The sequence below is a fragment of the Chelmon rostratus genome, chromosome 12 (genome assembly GCF_017976325.1).
Source record: "Chelmon rostratus isolate fCheRos1 chromosome 12, fCheRos1.pri, whole genome shotgun sequence".
NCBI lineage: Eukaryota > Metazoa > Chordata > Actinopteri > Chaetodontiformes > Chaetodontidae > Chelmon > Chelmon rostratus.
In genome coordinates this window covers 1,329,100-1,346,675 of record NC_055669.1, presented here as the reverse complement: position 1 = coordinate 1,346,675, position 17,576 = coordinate 1,329,100, and the positions used below count along the sequence as shown (strand labels likewise).

At 41.4% G+C, this 17,576-nt stretch overlaps 1 protein-coding gene across 1 annotated transcript in view; it reads right to left on the bottom strand.

Annotated features, from left to right (window-relative positions):
• The window catches only part of LOC121614794 (disks large-associated protein 1-like), an 84,199-nt gene extending 71,249 nt beyond the window's left edge, over positions 1-12,950 (bottom strand). The window contains exons 1-4 of the mRNA XM_041948869.1: positions 12,197-12,950; positions 11,827-12,160; positions 11,541-11,760; positions 720-934 (exon numbers count right to left, since the gene is read on the bottom strand). Of these exons, the coding sequence (XP_041804803.1) occupies positions 720-934; positions 11,541-11,760; positions 11,827-12,160; positions 12,197-12,950 (1,523 nt within the window). The remainder of the gene's footprint in view (positions 1-719; positions 935-11,540; positions 11,761-11,826; positions 12,161-12,196) is intronic.
• Between the last annotated feature and the right edge of the window lie 4,626 nt (positions 12,951-17,576).

Genomic DNA, 17,576 nt, shown 5'->3' with positions numbered 1-17,576 from the left:
ATCCTCTCTGAAAGTTCACTGCCAAGGTAATGAAAAACAGATCAATTGCTATAATGTGCAGCTACTGTCGTGTCCACCTCTGGTTCTTACTGATATGAGTTCAGGCTCATGCCAACGAGCTCGAGTTACTGATGTTAAGGCAAACACCACATCCTACTGCAGGCTTCACATGACTGTGACATGGCTTCAGTGACAAGGACACCAAATGCACTCTTCATCATGGATAAGGAGCACAGTGTGAAGTAAACTTCAAAAAAAAAAAAAGATTTTATTTAATTCATGAAGTCAGGTAACAATAGTATGTTTCTGAGAAGCGTCTGTTTCCTACCACACTGTACCAAATGCTGTTGCTCAAAGAATTGCTACAGTTAAATTTAAAAATATGTGATGATTATAACATGATCACTGCAAGACCTTAAACTCCAGGGGCACATTTATCCACAACTATAGTTTCTTCTTTCTACTTTTGATTCCAGATATCCACAACTGTCTATGATGTTTATGGAGGACTACAATGAAATATAACTGTTTGGTCTTTGAAAACTTCTATACACCATTTTCATAAAGTTTTACGTTGTCTTAATTATGACTTTTCAGCCATATTTATACATGGAGTAAAAAAAAGTCGAAAAGAAACTGAACCTTGTGAGTGGTTGAGATTCAGGTCTGACATTAATATACAGTACAATGTTAGGAAAGGAAGACAGAGGTGATCTTACTGCAGAGTGGTCATCTCAGTCAGTGATGGCTGTGTGGCTTTCAGGTAGCTGGCCCGGCGTGCCTGGATCTTGGGAGAGGGTTTAGGACTCCCATCAGAGTCTCCACTGTCGTCCTCCGCCATGGCTTTGACATAGCTGCCGCTCCTCATCCTCCGACAGGGGATGTCGTCCTCCTTCCCCAACGGAGAGAAGCCGCTCCACTCATCCTGAGGTACCTGATGACCGGGCGGAGAGGACAGAGAAACAGTGTCAGGACGATCCGCCTCACTGCTGTCTGAGTCCCAGCCACCAAACTGGCTAACTAAACTGTCCTGATGGTACATGGAGCCTCTAAAAACAGAGCTAGCATGCAGAACAACGATAATCACAATACAGAGATTATTGCATCCAAAAACACAGACTGGACTAAGACTACAACACAGTGACGTTTTCTCAATCCATCACTCTCTTACACACATGCACCCATACACAGTTCACACACTACTGTGGTAAAGTCTGTTGGCTAATTAGTGTAAGTAATGTGTATGGGTCTACGTGGGTTAGTCTGAATATTCTCTACGGCTAATTCATACATCTGCTTTCCAGGAGTCAGCTCAGTTCACAAACTGTGTCCATACGTAAGCACAGGGGAGTGTATAATTGGTGTACGTGCATTCATGTGCGTGTGTTTACACACACACACACACACACACACATTGCTGCACTGAACTAACATGAGGGTTGTTACTACAGAAAAACTTTTTATGTGGGGTGAGATTTGGTGTACTGACAACAACTGCACAAAGGTAAGTAAATGAACTGATCAAAATTTGCAAATGATCAGAAAGATGCAGCACCAAAGTTTTAGCTTTGAGAAGAAAAACGTGGAGGTAAAGAGATAAAAGAGGATATTTGTTTTTTCAGAAGACTCTTAAAGAGGTGGGTCACCCAATCACAGAAAACTTTTTTTCTCACTTCCCTCTGTGGCATCTACCCTGTCAGATAGTTCTATTATTCAGCTGTGAGGTATCTGTCTCTGAGCTTTCTACCCCAATACAAGTGAATGGAAATCAGTTTGGGCTGCTCACTGTGGCATTTAAACAATTTGATAAACTACTTGCTACAGATCTAGTTCCTTTTTAAATTGTGAAATCTGTTTCTTCACATTAATAATACTGTCCAACAATCTGAGGTAATACTGTGTAAATGTTTAAGGTTATATTTAGAAATGCTATTTTAAAACCTTAAAATAAAGCAGTACTAGTGCTACAACTACTAGACAACAATACTATATGTAGACTGTTTCAGCCTTTACGGGTGGTATTTCTCAGAGAAACAGAGAAGTAATACAAAGACAATACAGAGAATACCGCAAATTAAAGGAATCAATAAAGAGAAACAGCAGAGGCCTGTAGTTTGAGGGTGGTTAATTGGTGCAACTGGCTAATAACTACTTACTTATAATAACTGTGTTCTCTGAGTTTGACATTGGCACCAATGAAATGTCCTGTTAAAATGCAATGGACGTGAGACAGGAATATTACACAGGAGACGGGAATGGAAGTGATCATCAAATTATGCAAGTGATAATAATAAGCCCATTTTATGGCCCTGCGCTGCCAACGTTTCTCCTAACAACAAACTGAGCCAGCAAACATTAAGAATCATTTATTAAGAGCTTCTTTGCTTCCACCGTTATGGATAATAAAGACATCCAAACAACAGAGCTGGCTAATAAAACTACAGGTTGTATAGCCCTCTCTCACAGTGGACATGTTGACTTAATGAAGGAGACGCACTGGTGGAACTAATAACAGTCATGAGGCTCCACTCCATTTAGCTGTGCCACTAAGTCATGACAGACAGCCAGCAGGCACAACACCAGGACCCTGGAAATGGTACACCTGTATTGGAATACAGCTGTTATTAATATTATCACTGTAGATACACCTGTGTGTGTCTAAATGTCAGGTGAGACAAGGGTCTATAGCACGTGCTGTCTTCATAAGGCTGAACTATAATAATCTTTAATAAATTTCATAATTTGAAGTGATTTATTTATATGTACACTCTTATACTGTTGATTGATTCTGGTCCCAATCAATAGTGTTCATTGCAAGAGCAGCTCCTCAAAGGGAAAATCAAGCTATGCTGCCCTCTACATCCTCCAGGAAATCTGTAAAAAATCACTGATCTTATCTTTTGCTCCATGCACCCTGCAGTGCAAAGCAACGTCATCTTTGTCTACAATGCAGAAGTGCGTCTGAAGACTGAGTTCTGTCGTCGGGGTAAAGATGAAGGGATGCTAGAAAAATCTGTCCCAGCTTTGGGAGTATCAGTGGCTGTGGGTAGTGGTTTTACAATATATTAAGGGGGCATGTTGATACTAAAATTGTTAGTTTTGTTTATTATTCTCATTATTGTTTGTCCTTAGATCTTCTTGAAGCCAATACATGGGCTACAGTAAATGTGAACAGATGTCTTTGGTTTGCTGACTGCTGGGTCTCAGCAAGCCTCCTAAACTGAAACTATACCGGTAATAATTGTATGTTTAGCATGATGTCAATATCCTGTATGTAGTGTATAGTCTATAGTTGGTGCATATAGAGGCCAACACAGCTCATTATTTTTAATCAGCAACACCTTCTTTGTATGTTTGTGCCAGCTGGAGCAATTCCAGCACCGTGTGTCAAACTTATGAGCATTTACTGTCTTCAAACTAGAGGCCAGGGTGTGAGAATTTGTCAGATAATAACCAAGACAGACAGCAGGAGAATTGCACCGCAACTCTGACTAATTATATATGAATCACCAGGGGAAAGAGGCTGTGTGTGTGTGTGTGTGTGTGTGTGTGTGTGTGTGTGTGTGTGCCCGTGCGCAGTGTATGTGTGTGTGTGTGTGTGACGTCAAAGAGACACAAATGAGCAGTTTGGCTATAAAAAGAGAATGCGGGGAAAGGACCAGCTGCAGTAGCATCAGCAGCGCCTCTCACCCACGCACTTCCACTGCAGCTCAACACTCATCCTACTGTAATGGCTGAGGAACAGTGGAGCACTGCTTTCTCTGGGTTACACTGTCATTAGTGCAGATGCTGTTTGTTGGAGATTTCATGTATTTTTTTGCAGTTTAACAATACAACCGATACGCTGTCCATGTGTTAAGAAATAAGCCAGTGTGCATGTGATATGCACAGTGCCTCAGTGTGTATGCAGTATGTCCAGAGCATTTAGTGTGTATTTTTTATTATAGCTGTAAATTGTTTCCCTGGCAACACTTGGCTGTTTTGGTAGCTTAAGGCAGCAGCATTAGAAATAACAGGTACGGTAACAGTGCAGCCAGAAGCTGTGCTGTTGAGATGCAGAAGACAATAATTTGCAGGTTGAACATTCATAGCCAAAGGGACAGCTTTAATGTGTTCTCTTAACACTGATGTGTTGCTTGGAGCTGATGTTTGCCACAATCAAAGATGACAGTATTGTTTGAAAGGGAAACGTAGTTTTTTCCTCAGCTGTCCTTTTCATGTGGAGCTTTTGAATTTGTATTCTTTTTTTAGCCTGTGTTTTAGACTAGAAGAATCCTGAAACTCTCTCTCTGTAAGTACTTCAGTGCTGTTTACTTAAATCAGTTTCACTAGATGTCTGATCTGCAGTTCAATCAACAATCTCTACAAAATCATGATCTGGGTGGTATTTGAATGAAACTCATTGGGCTGTTTCACACTTTCGAGCCCAATAGCAAATGAATGCCCTGCCCTATCGTCCAATCCCTGTCCACTTTGAAGGACATCAGAACAGGAGGTTTGGCCCACAAAGTTTTGCTTTGTTTTTAACTATGATCACAATCTTTCCCTAACCATACCTGTGCCTGTCGTTTTCCTGTACAGCAGTCACTGTGGCAACAAATGAAAACTATGACATCATTTTGAATGCTTAAACATAGTGGAACAGTAGCACAATTAGAGCTGTAACTGACTCAGTACTGTCAGTCAAAAAGCAATGTCTAAACTAAAGCTCATTCAGGTAATAACCTCTAATGTAGGGACAACAGATTTTCTTTTTCTTTTTTTTTTTACAAATGCAATTTGTCTCAAAATATCATGTGTATGTAAATCATGTATTTTCATTAATCAAAACCAGGGTGTAGGTTATTCCAGCATACAATAAGTGCTATGTGAGGATATTAATTTGTCAGCTGTCAGATGTTGACATGCCATTTATACTGAGGTATCGCTCCCTTTCATATCTCTGGGTATGTTAGACAGTTGTGGGCAATCAATGAGCTGGACTGATTTATGACAATATTGGATTTCATATGATTTCTGCATCAATTTGATGAAGCGCCTTGATCTTTCAGGTATTTAATTACACTACAAACAGACATTCCTGACTGGTTATTTTATTCATGGACAGCTTCTTAAATGTATTAACATTAGTGTACATTCATGAATACTTTCACCTTTTAACAATGTTTGGAATGAGCAGTCTGTTCTCTATTGTTGTTCCTGCCTTTAATTTTACCAGCAGAGGCAATGAACACAAAACTGGCCAGAACACGGCATATGCCCTCATTTCCTACATGGTGCATTGTTTACAAAAGACACTGACAACTAAACAAAAAGTGTGCTTTCACTGTCTGTCAGTATTTTGGAATAAATGTCTGTATCACAGTTAATAAATGAGTCACACTGCTGCTTGTTGAGACTGACAGACGGCAAAGAGAGAGCGAGAGAGAGAGAGGCTGTGAAACATGTCTGAGCCACTAAATGATCTCTCTGACTCCTACCCACTCAGGTCTACATGATCCTGAAATACACAGCACTTCTGATGATCCATTCCACCAGAGTAGCCCCAGTTTGTGCCATGCATGTATTAGCATACATTTGGGCCACAAAAGTAACCATTGGATCCTCTCAATGATAATTAACTAGTGGTGTTTGAAAAACACAAAAAGGGTTAAAATCATGCAGTGTACAGAATATTTTTGTGTTTACAGGAGTCTTCGGGTGATTTTTGGAAATACTGTCGGAACATTGGGACTTTTTTTTCAAATAAGCTTTTGGGATTTTCAAACATAACTGGTTAATTACAGTTCAGTTAAAAGAACTAAATATGTTTGTATGACAAACATGTACAAAACGTCCAGGGCACTGGAATTGCCTATGGTATAATACGCTGTGGCTCACATAGTGAAGAAATTCCATCAGCACAACAGAGTCATCTTCACCAGTGCTGGTTTCACTCATCTTTGCAGGTTTTTTGTTTGTTTTTTTGTCCTTTGAGGTGGCAGTAGGCTTTTATTGTGACATCTGTGCAGACATTTATTGACAGGAGCTTAATGGTGATTAAGCATCATTAGACAGAGAAAGTCAGAACCGCAGACTGGTGAGTATGACAGGACTTGTACTGATTTAACATTGTTTGAAATGTATCAGAACAACCATCCGCACACATTCAGACACATGATTATCCCACACACCACAGTACAGGTCACAAACAAACAACACCAGCAGGTGCTGGGGAGGCCATTTAACTTTTTCAAGTACTTGTGACTACACACTGGAACTTGGAGCTGAACTACATCTATCATTTGACTTCTCAGTATTTCCCAGATACAGAATTTATTTAGGGGTGTCACCAAAACAGATTTTTCTTTGTTCTTTCAGTCAACAGTATAGAAAGGAGTAAATTACTGTTGCGTATGTGTCGTAACTTAAGTATGTTAAGTATGTCAACACAATGTTCAAAATAAATTATGAAGGACCATAGCAAAGGTTTTCCATGTTCAAAGGTCCCCTGTGGAGTTTTCTTGTTAACAAACAAAAGTTATGTTTACATTCAGTGTTTCTCACCAAAATAAACCGAGTATATTGTTGAGGTCAGCACAAATGTGTTGAATACATTTCCTTCCTCATGCAAGTATTTTATATCTAACATTTTTACATTTCTAGCTGCAGTCTTCTTCCTCCCAACCTTTGCTGGTGCATTGCTGCATATCTTGGCATGTTACTGCCACCTGTTCATCAGTGATAGTGTGAGACTATTGGCATCACACACTTGCACATGCATGTGCATCCTCATGCACAAGCACAAGATAAAGAACACAGAGATCCACTTATAGAAAAACAGCTCTGCAGCACCTCTACAGAGGTCAATAACTCCACAGAGGATCTTTAAACATGTAAAACCTTTGCTATGGTCCTTCATAATTTAATTAGACCATCTTGTTGACATCACAACGGAATTTTGGCTCCTCAAAAAAGCTAAGCAAAAATTGGTAAACTCTAATCCTATTCAAATTTAGTTGAACTGCTACTGGGTAAATACCAAAAATACTTTAACTCTACTACTTTATACGTAGTTAAATACCTCCCCAACACAGCTCAACACAGTACTTCAAAAAACAGCACGGCATAGCACAACACAACAAGTCATCAAGACAATATCTGTGAGGAAAGGCAAGATAACTGGTAAAGAGGCAGGAAGGGAATCACTACTAAATTAAAAATGAGGTCTACAAACAGGAAAGGATTTTGTGTTTCATGAGTTCATTCATGAGTCATTACCTAGCATTCAGAGAGTAAGGCTGCTACTGGCTCTGCACTTACTTCTCTCTTCAACTCAAAAGGAGGAAAGAGGAGGAAGAGGAGAAGGAAGAGGAAGGCTCTCCAAACCAAGAGGAAGTAAAGGAGGTGGAAGTGGGTTGGTGGGTGGCAGGGGGTTGAGTGGATAAGAAATGTGGGAGTATGTCAGGTGAGTGGAGGAAAGGCAGGAGGGGGGGAGTAGTGCAGAAGAGGAGGAGGAGGCAGTGGGATTCTTTGGGAGATCAGAGTAATAGACTGGTGGTAGGCAATGTTCCCTCTAAGGCTGTGGATGCACTACAACATTTTATTATCTGACACTGAATACACATGAAACAGTTAACAATAGGTTGGAGCGCAAATTAACTCTAGTTAGGATCAATTCTGGGATGTTTAACACTACTGCTGATTATGTTCTGGTCTGTTATTCTGTGAGAAAAGTAACCAAAACCGTGTAATTGTATCTGTGTGAAAACTCCTGACTGGTGGTGAAACCAAACACTAAACCAGTTATCTGCTCTTGACCGGTCTTTTGTGCCAGGATGAGGCTGCCTCGATGTCTCTATCCCTTTGATATATCTGACTGTGTTGGACCATTGCTGGCAATGTTCCAAAACTCCTAAGCATGACTACTTCATGGCAATACTTTATAAGCAGGATTTTTACATTGATGCTTTGAGTTGTCAGGTATTTATTTCACTAGATTTATCTATTTGTAAGCAGTTTACACAAAGTTAACACAAAATGCACTCCATAATGTTATCCAGAGTAAATTACATGATAGATTCTATCCACAGAACTCACACCTACTTCCTGCTGACAAGAATAGTGGATGGCACCAACACCAACCAATAATGGAGGGTCACTTCAGTACCTGCTTTTCACCACCAGATGTTAGACTTCATAGTATTTGGTCTGGTGTTTGGTTTGAACAAGTCAAGTATCAAGTAAGTAGTCATAGTATCATAAAATTGACAACTGTAAAAAAAAAACAAAAAAACAAAAAAAACAAAACAACAACCAAGAATGACTTTGTTCTGCCACCTTTCCTTCTGCCAGCCTCACCAAGTGCTGAAGCATCACAAAGCTGCAGGTCTTTTTTAGTATTTTTTAGTTCTAATTCCTGTCCTCCAGAATTGTGAGTGTGTTACATTTTATAAATTGGCATCTGCTGCTTGTGATCACCACAGGCCTGCATTTAATCACATATCTGTTTTAAAACTATTGTACAGTGTGAAGGCCTGACAGAGCTGGAAGAAAATGACTTCACTGAATTTGTTCTACAGCAGTCCACCAAACATTGACCAATATTTACATGGCACAGTCCAGTTTCCCATGACATGGGTTCACTATTAATTACAAGTTAATTCTTCCAAATAATAGTGTCAATAAAATATTTTTTTCATTTTAGTAAATCAGACCAGATCAACTAAGTAAAAACATCTGGTATAGTAATTGTTTGTGAAGAATGAAAATATAATGATATTAATTTAATATGCATCATCATACTGATAGATTACCATCGCAGCGCTTGGAAATTGTCTTTTTAATCCAACATCCACGACGAATGTGGTGATGTCGGTTTATATGGCTTTTTCATAAACTTGTATAGCAGGCTATGTGAACCAATCTGGACAGAGACTTTTGCCTTGCTCTGTCCAAAGCAACACAGCAGATGGTAGAGGAAGTACAGTTCAGTAGCTGCTTTTCACCAGTAGACACAGATTTGGGTTTGGTTACTTTTTTAATAAGATAAAGGTAATTTTCTAGCCATCAATTATAGCTTCCACATGGCTTTTTCTTAACTAACTCACCTAACTATTTTAATAGCTGATAAGTTTTTCTTGTCTTATCTTCTTTGGGTTTTGGACTGTTGGTTGGACAAAAGAAGTAATTTGATGACATCATTTGGGATTCAGAAATTGTGAAGGGCAATTCTTGTGTTCTGACATTACTTAAACCAAGTGATTAAGCAATAATGACAATAATTCTTATATTCTCTTAATTCTTAATATGACTTACTAGCTAGATCATTTTAAATTAAATGATTTATATTGATCAAATTATTTGAATAGATTGAATGATTTAAATCCATTTACTGAAACATTTCTAAGATCAAAGTGTCCATTGGCAGTCAGTGATCCCAGGCATAGACACAGCAGTGAATGACTGGATGGTATAAATTTACTGTTATGCCATATGTCCTCAAATAGTGATGGGACCCTTTAGTTACCTCCACTGCAGACCGTAACAGGCCTTTATTTGAAGCAGGCTTATATTAGAGACAGGCCTTTATTTCTAATGCCCTCTGTCTGATAAGTACTTACTGCATTAAGCTGTTAATACAAACTCTTGCTGTGCTTATTCCAAAATAAAAAAAAATAGCATTTTAGTGGAAATAAACAATTATTTTTTTAACAAAGCTTTTTTGTGAAACATTTGCAGGAATGTGCTGTGAAAATATGGGCAAGGTTTCCACTTCTCATGGCACTTGCATGTTACTACAAAATACAGTTTGGCCCAGACATTAACACACATACACCTGCAGCGACTGAAATTGGGCAAAAACACTTGAGATGAGTAATCCATCTTGCTGTTGAATTTATTAAACTAACGTGATGTGCCTTCCTTTTTTTCCCTGGCCATTAGGGGCTGCTTTCATTTGTCTGTGTTGACCATACCCCTGGCCATTAATCGAGAGCTGGCTCTTTGACTACCAGCATTTGGTTGAGGAACTACGGTATGTGTTTTTAATGTCATCTAGAACAATTCAAACCCCTCTGTCCAAAGAAAGCCCTCATCTTAAGAGCTCTAGTGTCTCCCCAGCCTTAGCCAGTGATATCCAGTCATGATTGCTCGCCATGTAAATCTGACTCATCATTCCAACCAAACACTAAAGCAATGCAGGTACTTTGGTGCCCAAACTGGGATGCATCCACTGATCCCCGGCAGGGCTGTCATATAAAGTTGCATTTATCAAAATAGCTGATTTAGAACAGCATGAAATGCATGCCCTAAAAGTTTTGGTGAACATGGAGCCATGACGAGATGCATTCTGATATGAGCTGCCCTGAAAATTCCCACAACACATTATAAGAAACAACACACATATTTGATTACTCTACTCACTGACTATAGGGGACTGTAGAGTTTTAGATTGCTCCAGTTCAGCATATAGTTAGTTACAATACAGGGGACTGTGCTTCTGGCTAGATGCACAAAATCACAAAATATTAATTGGAGAGGGCAACCCAATACAATTTCTGCTCCTGCATCTGCATGATAAGCCTGAATTGAAATTGAAACAGCGCCTGATAGAGAAAAGGTTCCCACCCCTGCTTTAGCTTGTGTAGGAGATGCTCTGCCACAGAACCTTTCTAATGGATGGTTTACGTTGTGAAAAAGCCACAGTTTGCTTAGGTTTGGGCACCAAAACTATTTGGTAGGAAAGTTCAGTATGTTAAATAGGTCATGTACATGATGAAAGGAAAAGGAGGTTACATAAGTGATGTTACATAAGTTAAATACATAAGTACTGTGTTTCACTCATCCATCCACCTTGACCTCCTCCCTACGTGGACTTTTTCACTCTTTATAATATGTCACCTTTCTCTGCACGTCTAATTTTAAATTCATGCATTGCAATATTTTGTGTTTGTTAACTTCCCCAATTGGTGTTTAAATGATATCTCTGATGTATATTATGGTCTCCATTGTGAGATCAATAAAGTCCAATCTAATCTATAGCAGTGATTAATGTCAGTATTACTTGTATTTTCACTGTACTAAGACATGTAATATCTATTTATTACAGATCCTTCTGGGAACTTTCAAAGAAGCTAACATCCAGTTCCCTGAAATTATTCTGGCAATATAGTAATCAAAAAATTTGACAGGACATTCCTGCAAAACTAGCACTTCATGACCTACACAACTCAAACATAATTTAAGATGGCGCTGGATGACCAGCAGCTGGTTACGGTTCTCTGACCCCCGTTGGCAGACTTTTCCTTTTTTCAGCTGTAAATTGTAGAATGGCCACCTGTCTGTTCAAGTAATGGATTCCAACTAACTGAAGGTGTCCGTCAGGAAAGTCAGAGTGTAGCATTTGGTAGGACTGAAAACCTGATGTCTCATGGGACTGGACACCACTGACTTAGAGGAAACATTGGTGAAGAAAGTAAGTTGTGGAGAAAAGGAATGCAACAGAGGGGAGAAGGGTGAATCGACTGGTTTTGGATGGGAGTTGGGGAGGAATTATTTACCTGTAAGAAATGGCAAGAGCGCTCCTGCTGCTGACTGCCCTTAGATTTGACTAGAGCTCTATCTAGGTTTAGGTTACCGGCTCCTGCGCTGGACCGTAGCTGGTTGTGGCTGCTGTTGTTGGTGTAGACCTCTCGGGCCCTGCTCACCGTTAGGCTCGACGACCATGCCCCTTTCTTCACAAGGGGCCCGTCCACAAGGCCCAGTGGCAGCAAGGGGCCACTTCCTCCACCGATACCGCCACCGCTGTTATTGCTGCTACCACTAACTGGCACACATGCCGACGACGCTGCATACTTCACATCGTTGTTGCTCCGGGAGGCTTTGAGTGCAGAATGGTGGTGTGTGTGGACATGGTGAGTGTGGGCGTGTGTGTGCTCGTTGAGTGTGGCGTAAGGGTCCATCATGAAGTACTGCTGGGACTGTGAGGAGGAGAGACTGGGGAGGGGTGTCTGGGGGAACTTGTCAGGATTATTGCCGGGGTACCGGCCCATTGTCATGGCAATGGGCGAGGGGGAAATGGAGGGTGAGGGTGGAGGTTGGTGGTGGTGAGGGTGGTAGAGACACAGCTCCCGTTCCAGGTTGTCATCTGAGCTCCAATATCCGGAGCCCGGAGCAGATGCTGAGCCGTGGAGCTGGTGGTGGTGGTGGTGGTGGCTTCGATGCTTGGGCTCCGCTGATCGACAGCGTTCACGACTCTTGCTGCGCTTCCGGTGGCGCACTCCCACTGGTGGAGTTTCACCTTCTGGGCTGGCCCTTGAACCACCACCACCACCTCCTACACCACCACCACCACCACCACCATTAACGCTCCCATTATTGGCCCCCTTGGTGGACTGTGTGTGGTGTGGCCCCTCCAATGAATGTGACTTGGTGAAGAGTTTTTGGACTGAGTGGACCAGGTGGCGAATTCTCCCTGGGCTGTCACTGTTGTTGTTGTTGGCCCCCATCCCCCCACTGTTGGCCAACACTCCTCGTTTGTACTGCAGTGTATGGTAACCATCTCTGGAAAATGATGGCTGATGCTCAAACGGGTCTGCAAAGTTTGCTGGTACCCGGGTGGGCGTTTTACCTCCATAGCCCCCTCCACCTCCTCCTCCCCCTCCTCCTCCTACATATGGTACCATGGCCATACACTCATCCTTTACCTCAGGATGGTGAGATGAGGAGGTGGAGTGGCACCTCCTTGGGAAGGTTCCGTATGGGACGATGCTGTTGCTGTCAGAGGGGTACGAGGTACGCTGAGCATTGTAGTAGGGCAGCTCAGCTGGATGCGGCATGGGAATGGGTACAGGCATGTCATTCTGACTGATCAAATATGGCTTGCAGTCAACATGGTGACCCAGTGGATCATACGATGGTTCGTAGGAGACCACATGATGGTGACTCCGACTACTGGACAGGCCTTTCATGACAGGGGAAAGAATGGGTGGATGGAAAGAGGAATGATATGGATGAGAGATGCCAGGCAGGCCTGTGACCAGAGAAGGGCTGCAGAAGACTGTCCCTGAGAGGAGAGATGCAGACTCTGGAAGACAGGGAAGAGAGAGGAGCCATAAGATAAACAGTTAATACAAGGCAATAAATCCAAAAAAAAAAAAAAAAAGTGATAACATGGGAATGATATAGGGCCAAATTACATGTAACAAGACACAACCTTCTGGGTTCAACTCAATTATAAGAGTGTTTTAGATGTTTCAGCTCTTGACCTTTCATTATAGCATCCACATGTGCCCCACAGTCATGTTTAATGGGACCAAGATCTTGTCCCATGGCCTCCTTCAGAGTTTGATGATCATCAAAACATCACAATCAACTAAAGATACGCAAGCCATTCGTAAACTGGGAAAAACCTGGAGATATGAAGTGCATACCTAAAGAAAACCAGCAAGGAGGAACAAACGTGTTTGTGTTTCAAGTAATCAGTTTAGCTTTTTAGTGTCATTATTCCGTTCTAGCTGTTAATTGTGTGTAGAATTCGGGAAACTGGAACCTGCCCCAGAATACATTAGGCTGTCATCCAAGGTAGACCTTAAACAGGCTGCCAGGCTATCACACATAGATATAATAACATATTCACACTTAATGGTAATTTAGATTCTCCAGTTCACCTAAGCTGCATGTCTTTTGGCTGAGCTACCAGAGCCAATCCAAAAAGACACGCAGACAACATGCAACCTTCACACAGAACAGCTTCGGGATTCAAACCCAGAATTTGCTTGCGATGTGGCAACAGTGCAAACTCATGAGCCACCCTATCATGAGTTGAAATAAAATTGTTGTTCTACATTATGTTACCAAAAACAAAATACACAGTGGTTCCAGCTGCTGTGTGGTGGAAGCTGCCAGTCTAAGACTTTCTTTTGGAATGGACACAGGTGTATAACCTGTACAACTTAAATAATGTTTTTTTTTGTTTTGTTTTGGTTTGGTTTTTTTGGGGTTTTTTTGCCGGATAGAAAACAGGAGTGCTTGCAGCAACTTGATTAGTCTGAAAACCAGACTGATGCTAGACAAATGTTGATGAGTGGATTAAATTTCAAAAGCTTCAAACGTTTGTGTTTTTGGTTGTGGAGACCTACCTGTTATCCACACATTTTCTTCACTTTCTCATGCAAACTTGCATGTTTGCTTGAGCCAACTTCCATACAACATGTGGCATGTAGGAGCTGAATGTTAATAAAATAGCTAGAATGACAAAGTGTTTATAACAGCCTGCTAATACTATAAGATAAATTCACTTCAGATATCCTGATCTGTGTAACTCTGAAATGGCTTGATAATGTCATTGCCTTTATTCCCTCCCACAACGGCCCTGAGTTCCTCGTTGGTAACCATGAAAAAGGTGTTACCTAACAGCATTCAATTTTAGTCCTACCCATAAAGGCTGTGATTAGCTTAACTGTTAATAGAGAAGAAGTCACTGCTTGGGGAAGGCTTAAAGGTACAGTGAATTTACCCTTCCACTGAAAGAAACTGATCTATACTCGTGTTGAAACATGATTGTGATGCCATGATTCCTGTGGAGGTTATAAATAAATAAATATCCAGCAAAGTGATCACAGACTTAAAACAGCTTATAAAAACAATGCTGCAGAATGTAGCCTAGTAGTGTAATGTATTACTATCAGGGTTATAACACACCAGAGTAATGACTTCTCCATTTTTCAAACATACTGTGGGGCATAAGTGTTTCTACTGGCTGATCGTGCACATCCACATGGTCAAAGTTGCATGAAGGTGAACTCTGACCTGCAAGCCCGCTCATCATCAACTTTAGTCCCACACACAAAGGCCCTGAGTGGCTCAGCTGGTAACCAAGAACAAGCCAAACAGATTTGGTTTCAGTCCAATAAATCTAAACATAAACACAGGAAACAGAGGGATGATAAGGATTAAAAGTGGATGGCTTTTTTCAGTTCAAGGCCTGTCTTTTCATTTCTACAAAGTGTACGAGACAAACACATCCATTCAGCCTGCACCCATTAGTGCAGGTAACAGTACTGGAAGAAGTCCCCTCTCTCTGACCTTATATAACAGCGAGTTCACATCCCAGGCGACTTTGGGAAAAGGCTCCGGGGATCAGACTGCTCGCAAGGCAGTTTTATTACAGATGAACAGCCATGCAGGGCCACAGTATTGGTGTGTATGCAACATCCATGGTTGTGTGTGTACTTGCTTAATGCTCTTGCATTTGTGGTGGAGCTGTGGGATAGGTACGTGTGTATATACTGTATGAGCGAGTGTGAGTTTCCTCTGTCCTACTTGGCCCATAACACAACTGCTTAACATAACCTGACAGCTCCACTGGTAGAGGCGCTGATAACAAGCTAGAGTAACTCCCAGTAACTCTCTCTCTCTCTCTCTCTCTCTCTCTCACACACACACACACACACACACATGCACACACACACACACACACACACACAGTAACTGAGTTCAGTACAGCCCACAATCCAACTTGATGTGTAAAAGCAAATGGGCCTACAACAGGACTATTTGATAGCAGACATGAAATACTAGCATGATTTCAAGCTTCAACTACTCAAAGCTAAACTACTATTAAATCCATCTCTTATTCATAAACCGTTCAGGAAGCAATCTTACAATCAAGTTAACAGATTTGCAGGGATTTTCCCTAATCAAGCAGGCAGTCAAAAACAGTTAAAACTGTGGTCTGCTGGACTTTTATTCTCTGTGCACTTAAGTCCATTAAAAAGTGTGTGACATATCGATCCCATAGTAATCTGTCTGTGGAAATTCTCATTCATCCAGTGGGATAAAGGACATCTGCACGGTGGATAAGGTGACTACAGCATTTATGATATTGCACAGTAACAAATATATATATCACAGTAGTACCAGTATGTACTGACAGGTAGAGTACTCAATGAGAGTGAATAAAGAATGAGGGTGAACAAAGAAAGTAATTATTGCAATGTAATTTGTGTATGATAAAGCATACATCACTGCAAAAGACAGTCAGAATATGGACCCAGTGCTACATTAAGCAACGCTGGAGTTGAAAACACTCTGACAGCTGATGGACTGAAGGACCTGCGGTAGGGTTCCTTGTTACAGGGTGGTGTAGTGTCAGATCTGACGGTTAAAAGACAAGATTGTGCCACTCCACTATGTGCTCACTCTGTGCTCAGGGACATGGGGGAGGCAGGCACATGAAGAGGACCTCAGTACATGTTATCTACTGGAGTCAAACTTACTCTTAACTCTGTATACTTAAGAAATCACATCTCTGTTTATTTAGTGAAATTTCTGTTTACTAAGTGAGTCATATGTCTGTTTAGTTAGTACTATCTCTGTTTTGCTTGGCCTATGTTCTGTTGTATAAATCTTTTTTTTTTTTTTAAATGTCCTCAGAGTTGGCTGGACACCAATAAAAACACAAGAGTGGCGATAACTTGCTTAACCAAGTACAAAGCAGCGATCTGGAAAGTTCCTAAGATCCCAATAGATACTGATGCCAAAGGGATCTCAGTGGAAAATCTCCAAAAGCTACAGTGGAAAATTACCAGTAGAAATTAGGTAAGAGATTATTCATTATGCATTAAAGGGGAAGACCCCCCTCTATGAAAACACCAATAAAATCAGAGTAAAGATGTAACTTGATAAAAAGGATGTGGCCAAACTGTATGGCCAAGCCCCCTGACAATAGTATAAAAGGTGATGCGCAGAACAGAATTTGGGCATTGTTTGGCAGGACTTGCCTGGGCTTTTTGATCTGTGAAGAGAATAAAGCTCCCTGGACTCAACTCTTCTGGTGATATTATTAAGAGTTAAGAATTAGGCAAAAAAATCATAATGTGACCCTGATCCAGTCAGTATCTGGTCCTTGGCGAGGCAGTAGGAGATCCCCGTCAGTGGATGCATCACTCTATTACTAAAGGAGCTGCTAAGGGCCCTCACTATGTCATGAAGGGGTTGGGAGGGGTTGTCCATGATTGATGTCGGCTTGGCTAACATCCTTCTCTCACCTACATCCTCAGTGGTGTCCAGAGGGCAGTCCAGGACATAGCCAGCTGTACAGTTTATTGAGTCTCTTTCTGTCCCTCTCAGAGCTTCCACAGCCCCAGCAGACCACTGCGTAAAAGACTGTAGATGCGACCACAGAGTCATAAAAAGTCCTCAATAATGTCCTACATACTCCAAACAAGTGGCTTTAGTGGTGTGGTGCTTTCCTGTGGAAGTCTATCACCATCTCCTTGGTTTTGCTAGCGTTGATGTGCAGGTGGTTTAGTCCACACCAGTTGGCAAAGTTAGCGATGACTTCCCTGTACTCCAAATCGTTCCCCTGTGATACACATCCAACGATGGCTGTATCATCGGAGAACTTCTGGAGGTGGCAGCTGGTTGTGTTGTGTCTGAAGTTCGATGTGTAGAGGGTGAAGAGGAAAGGAGAGAGCACAGTACCCTGCAGAGCCCCGGTGCTGCAAACTGCCACATCCGACACACAGTCGCGAAGCCTCACATACTGGGGTCTGTTGGTGAGGTAGTCGATGGTCCAGGCAGCCAGGTGACAG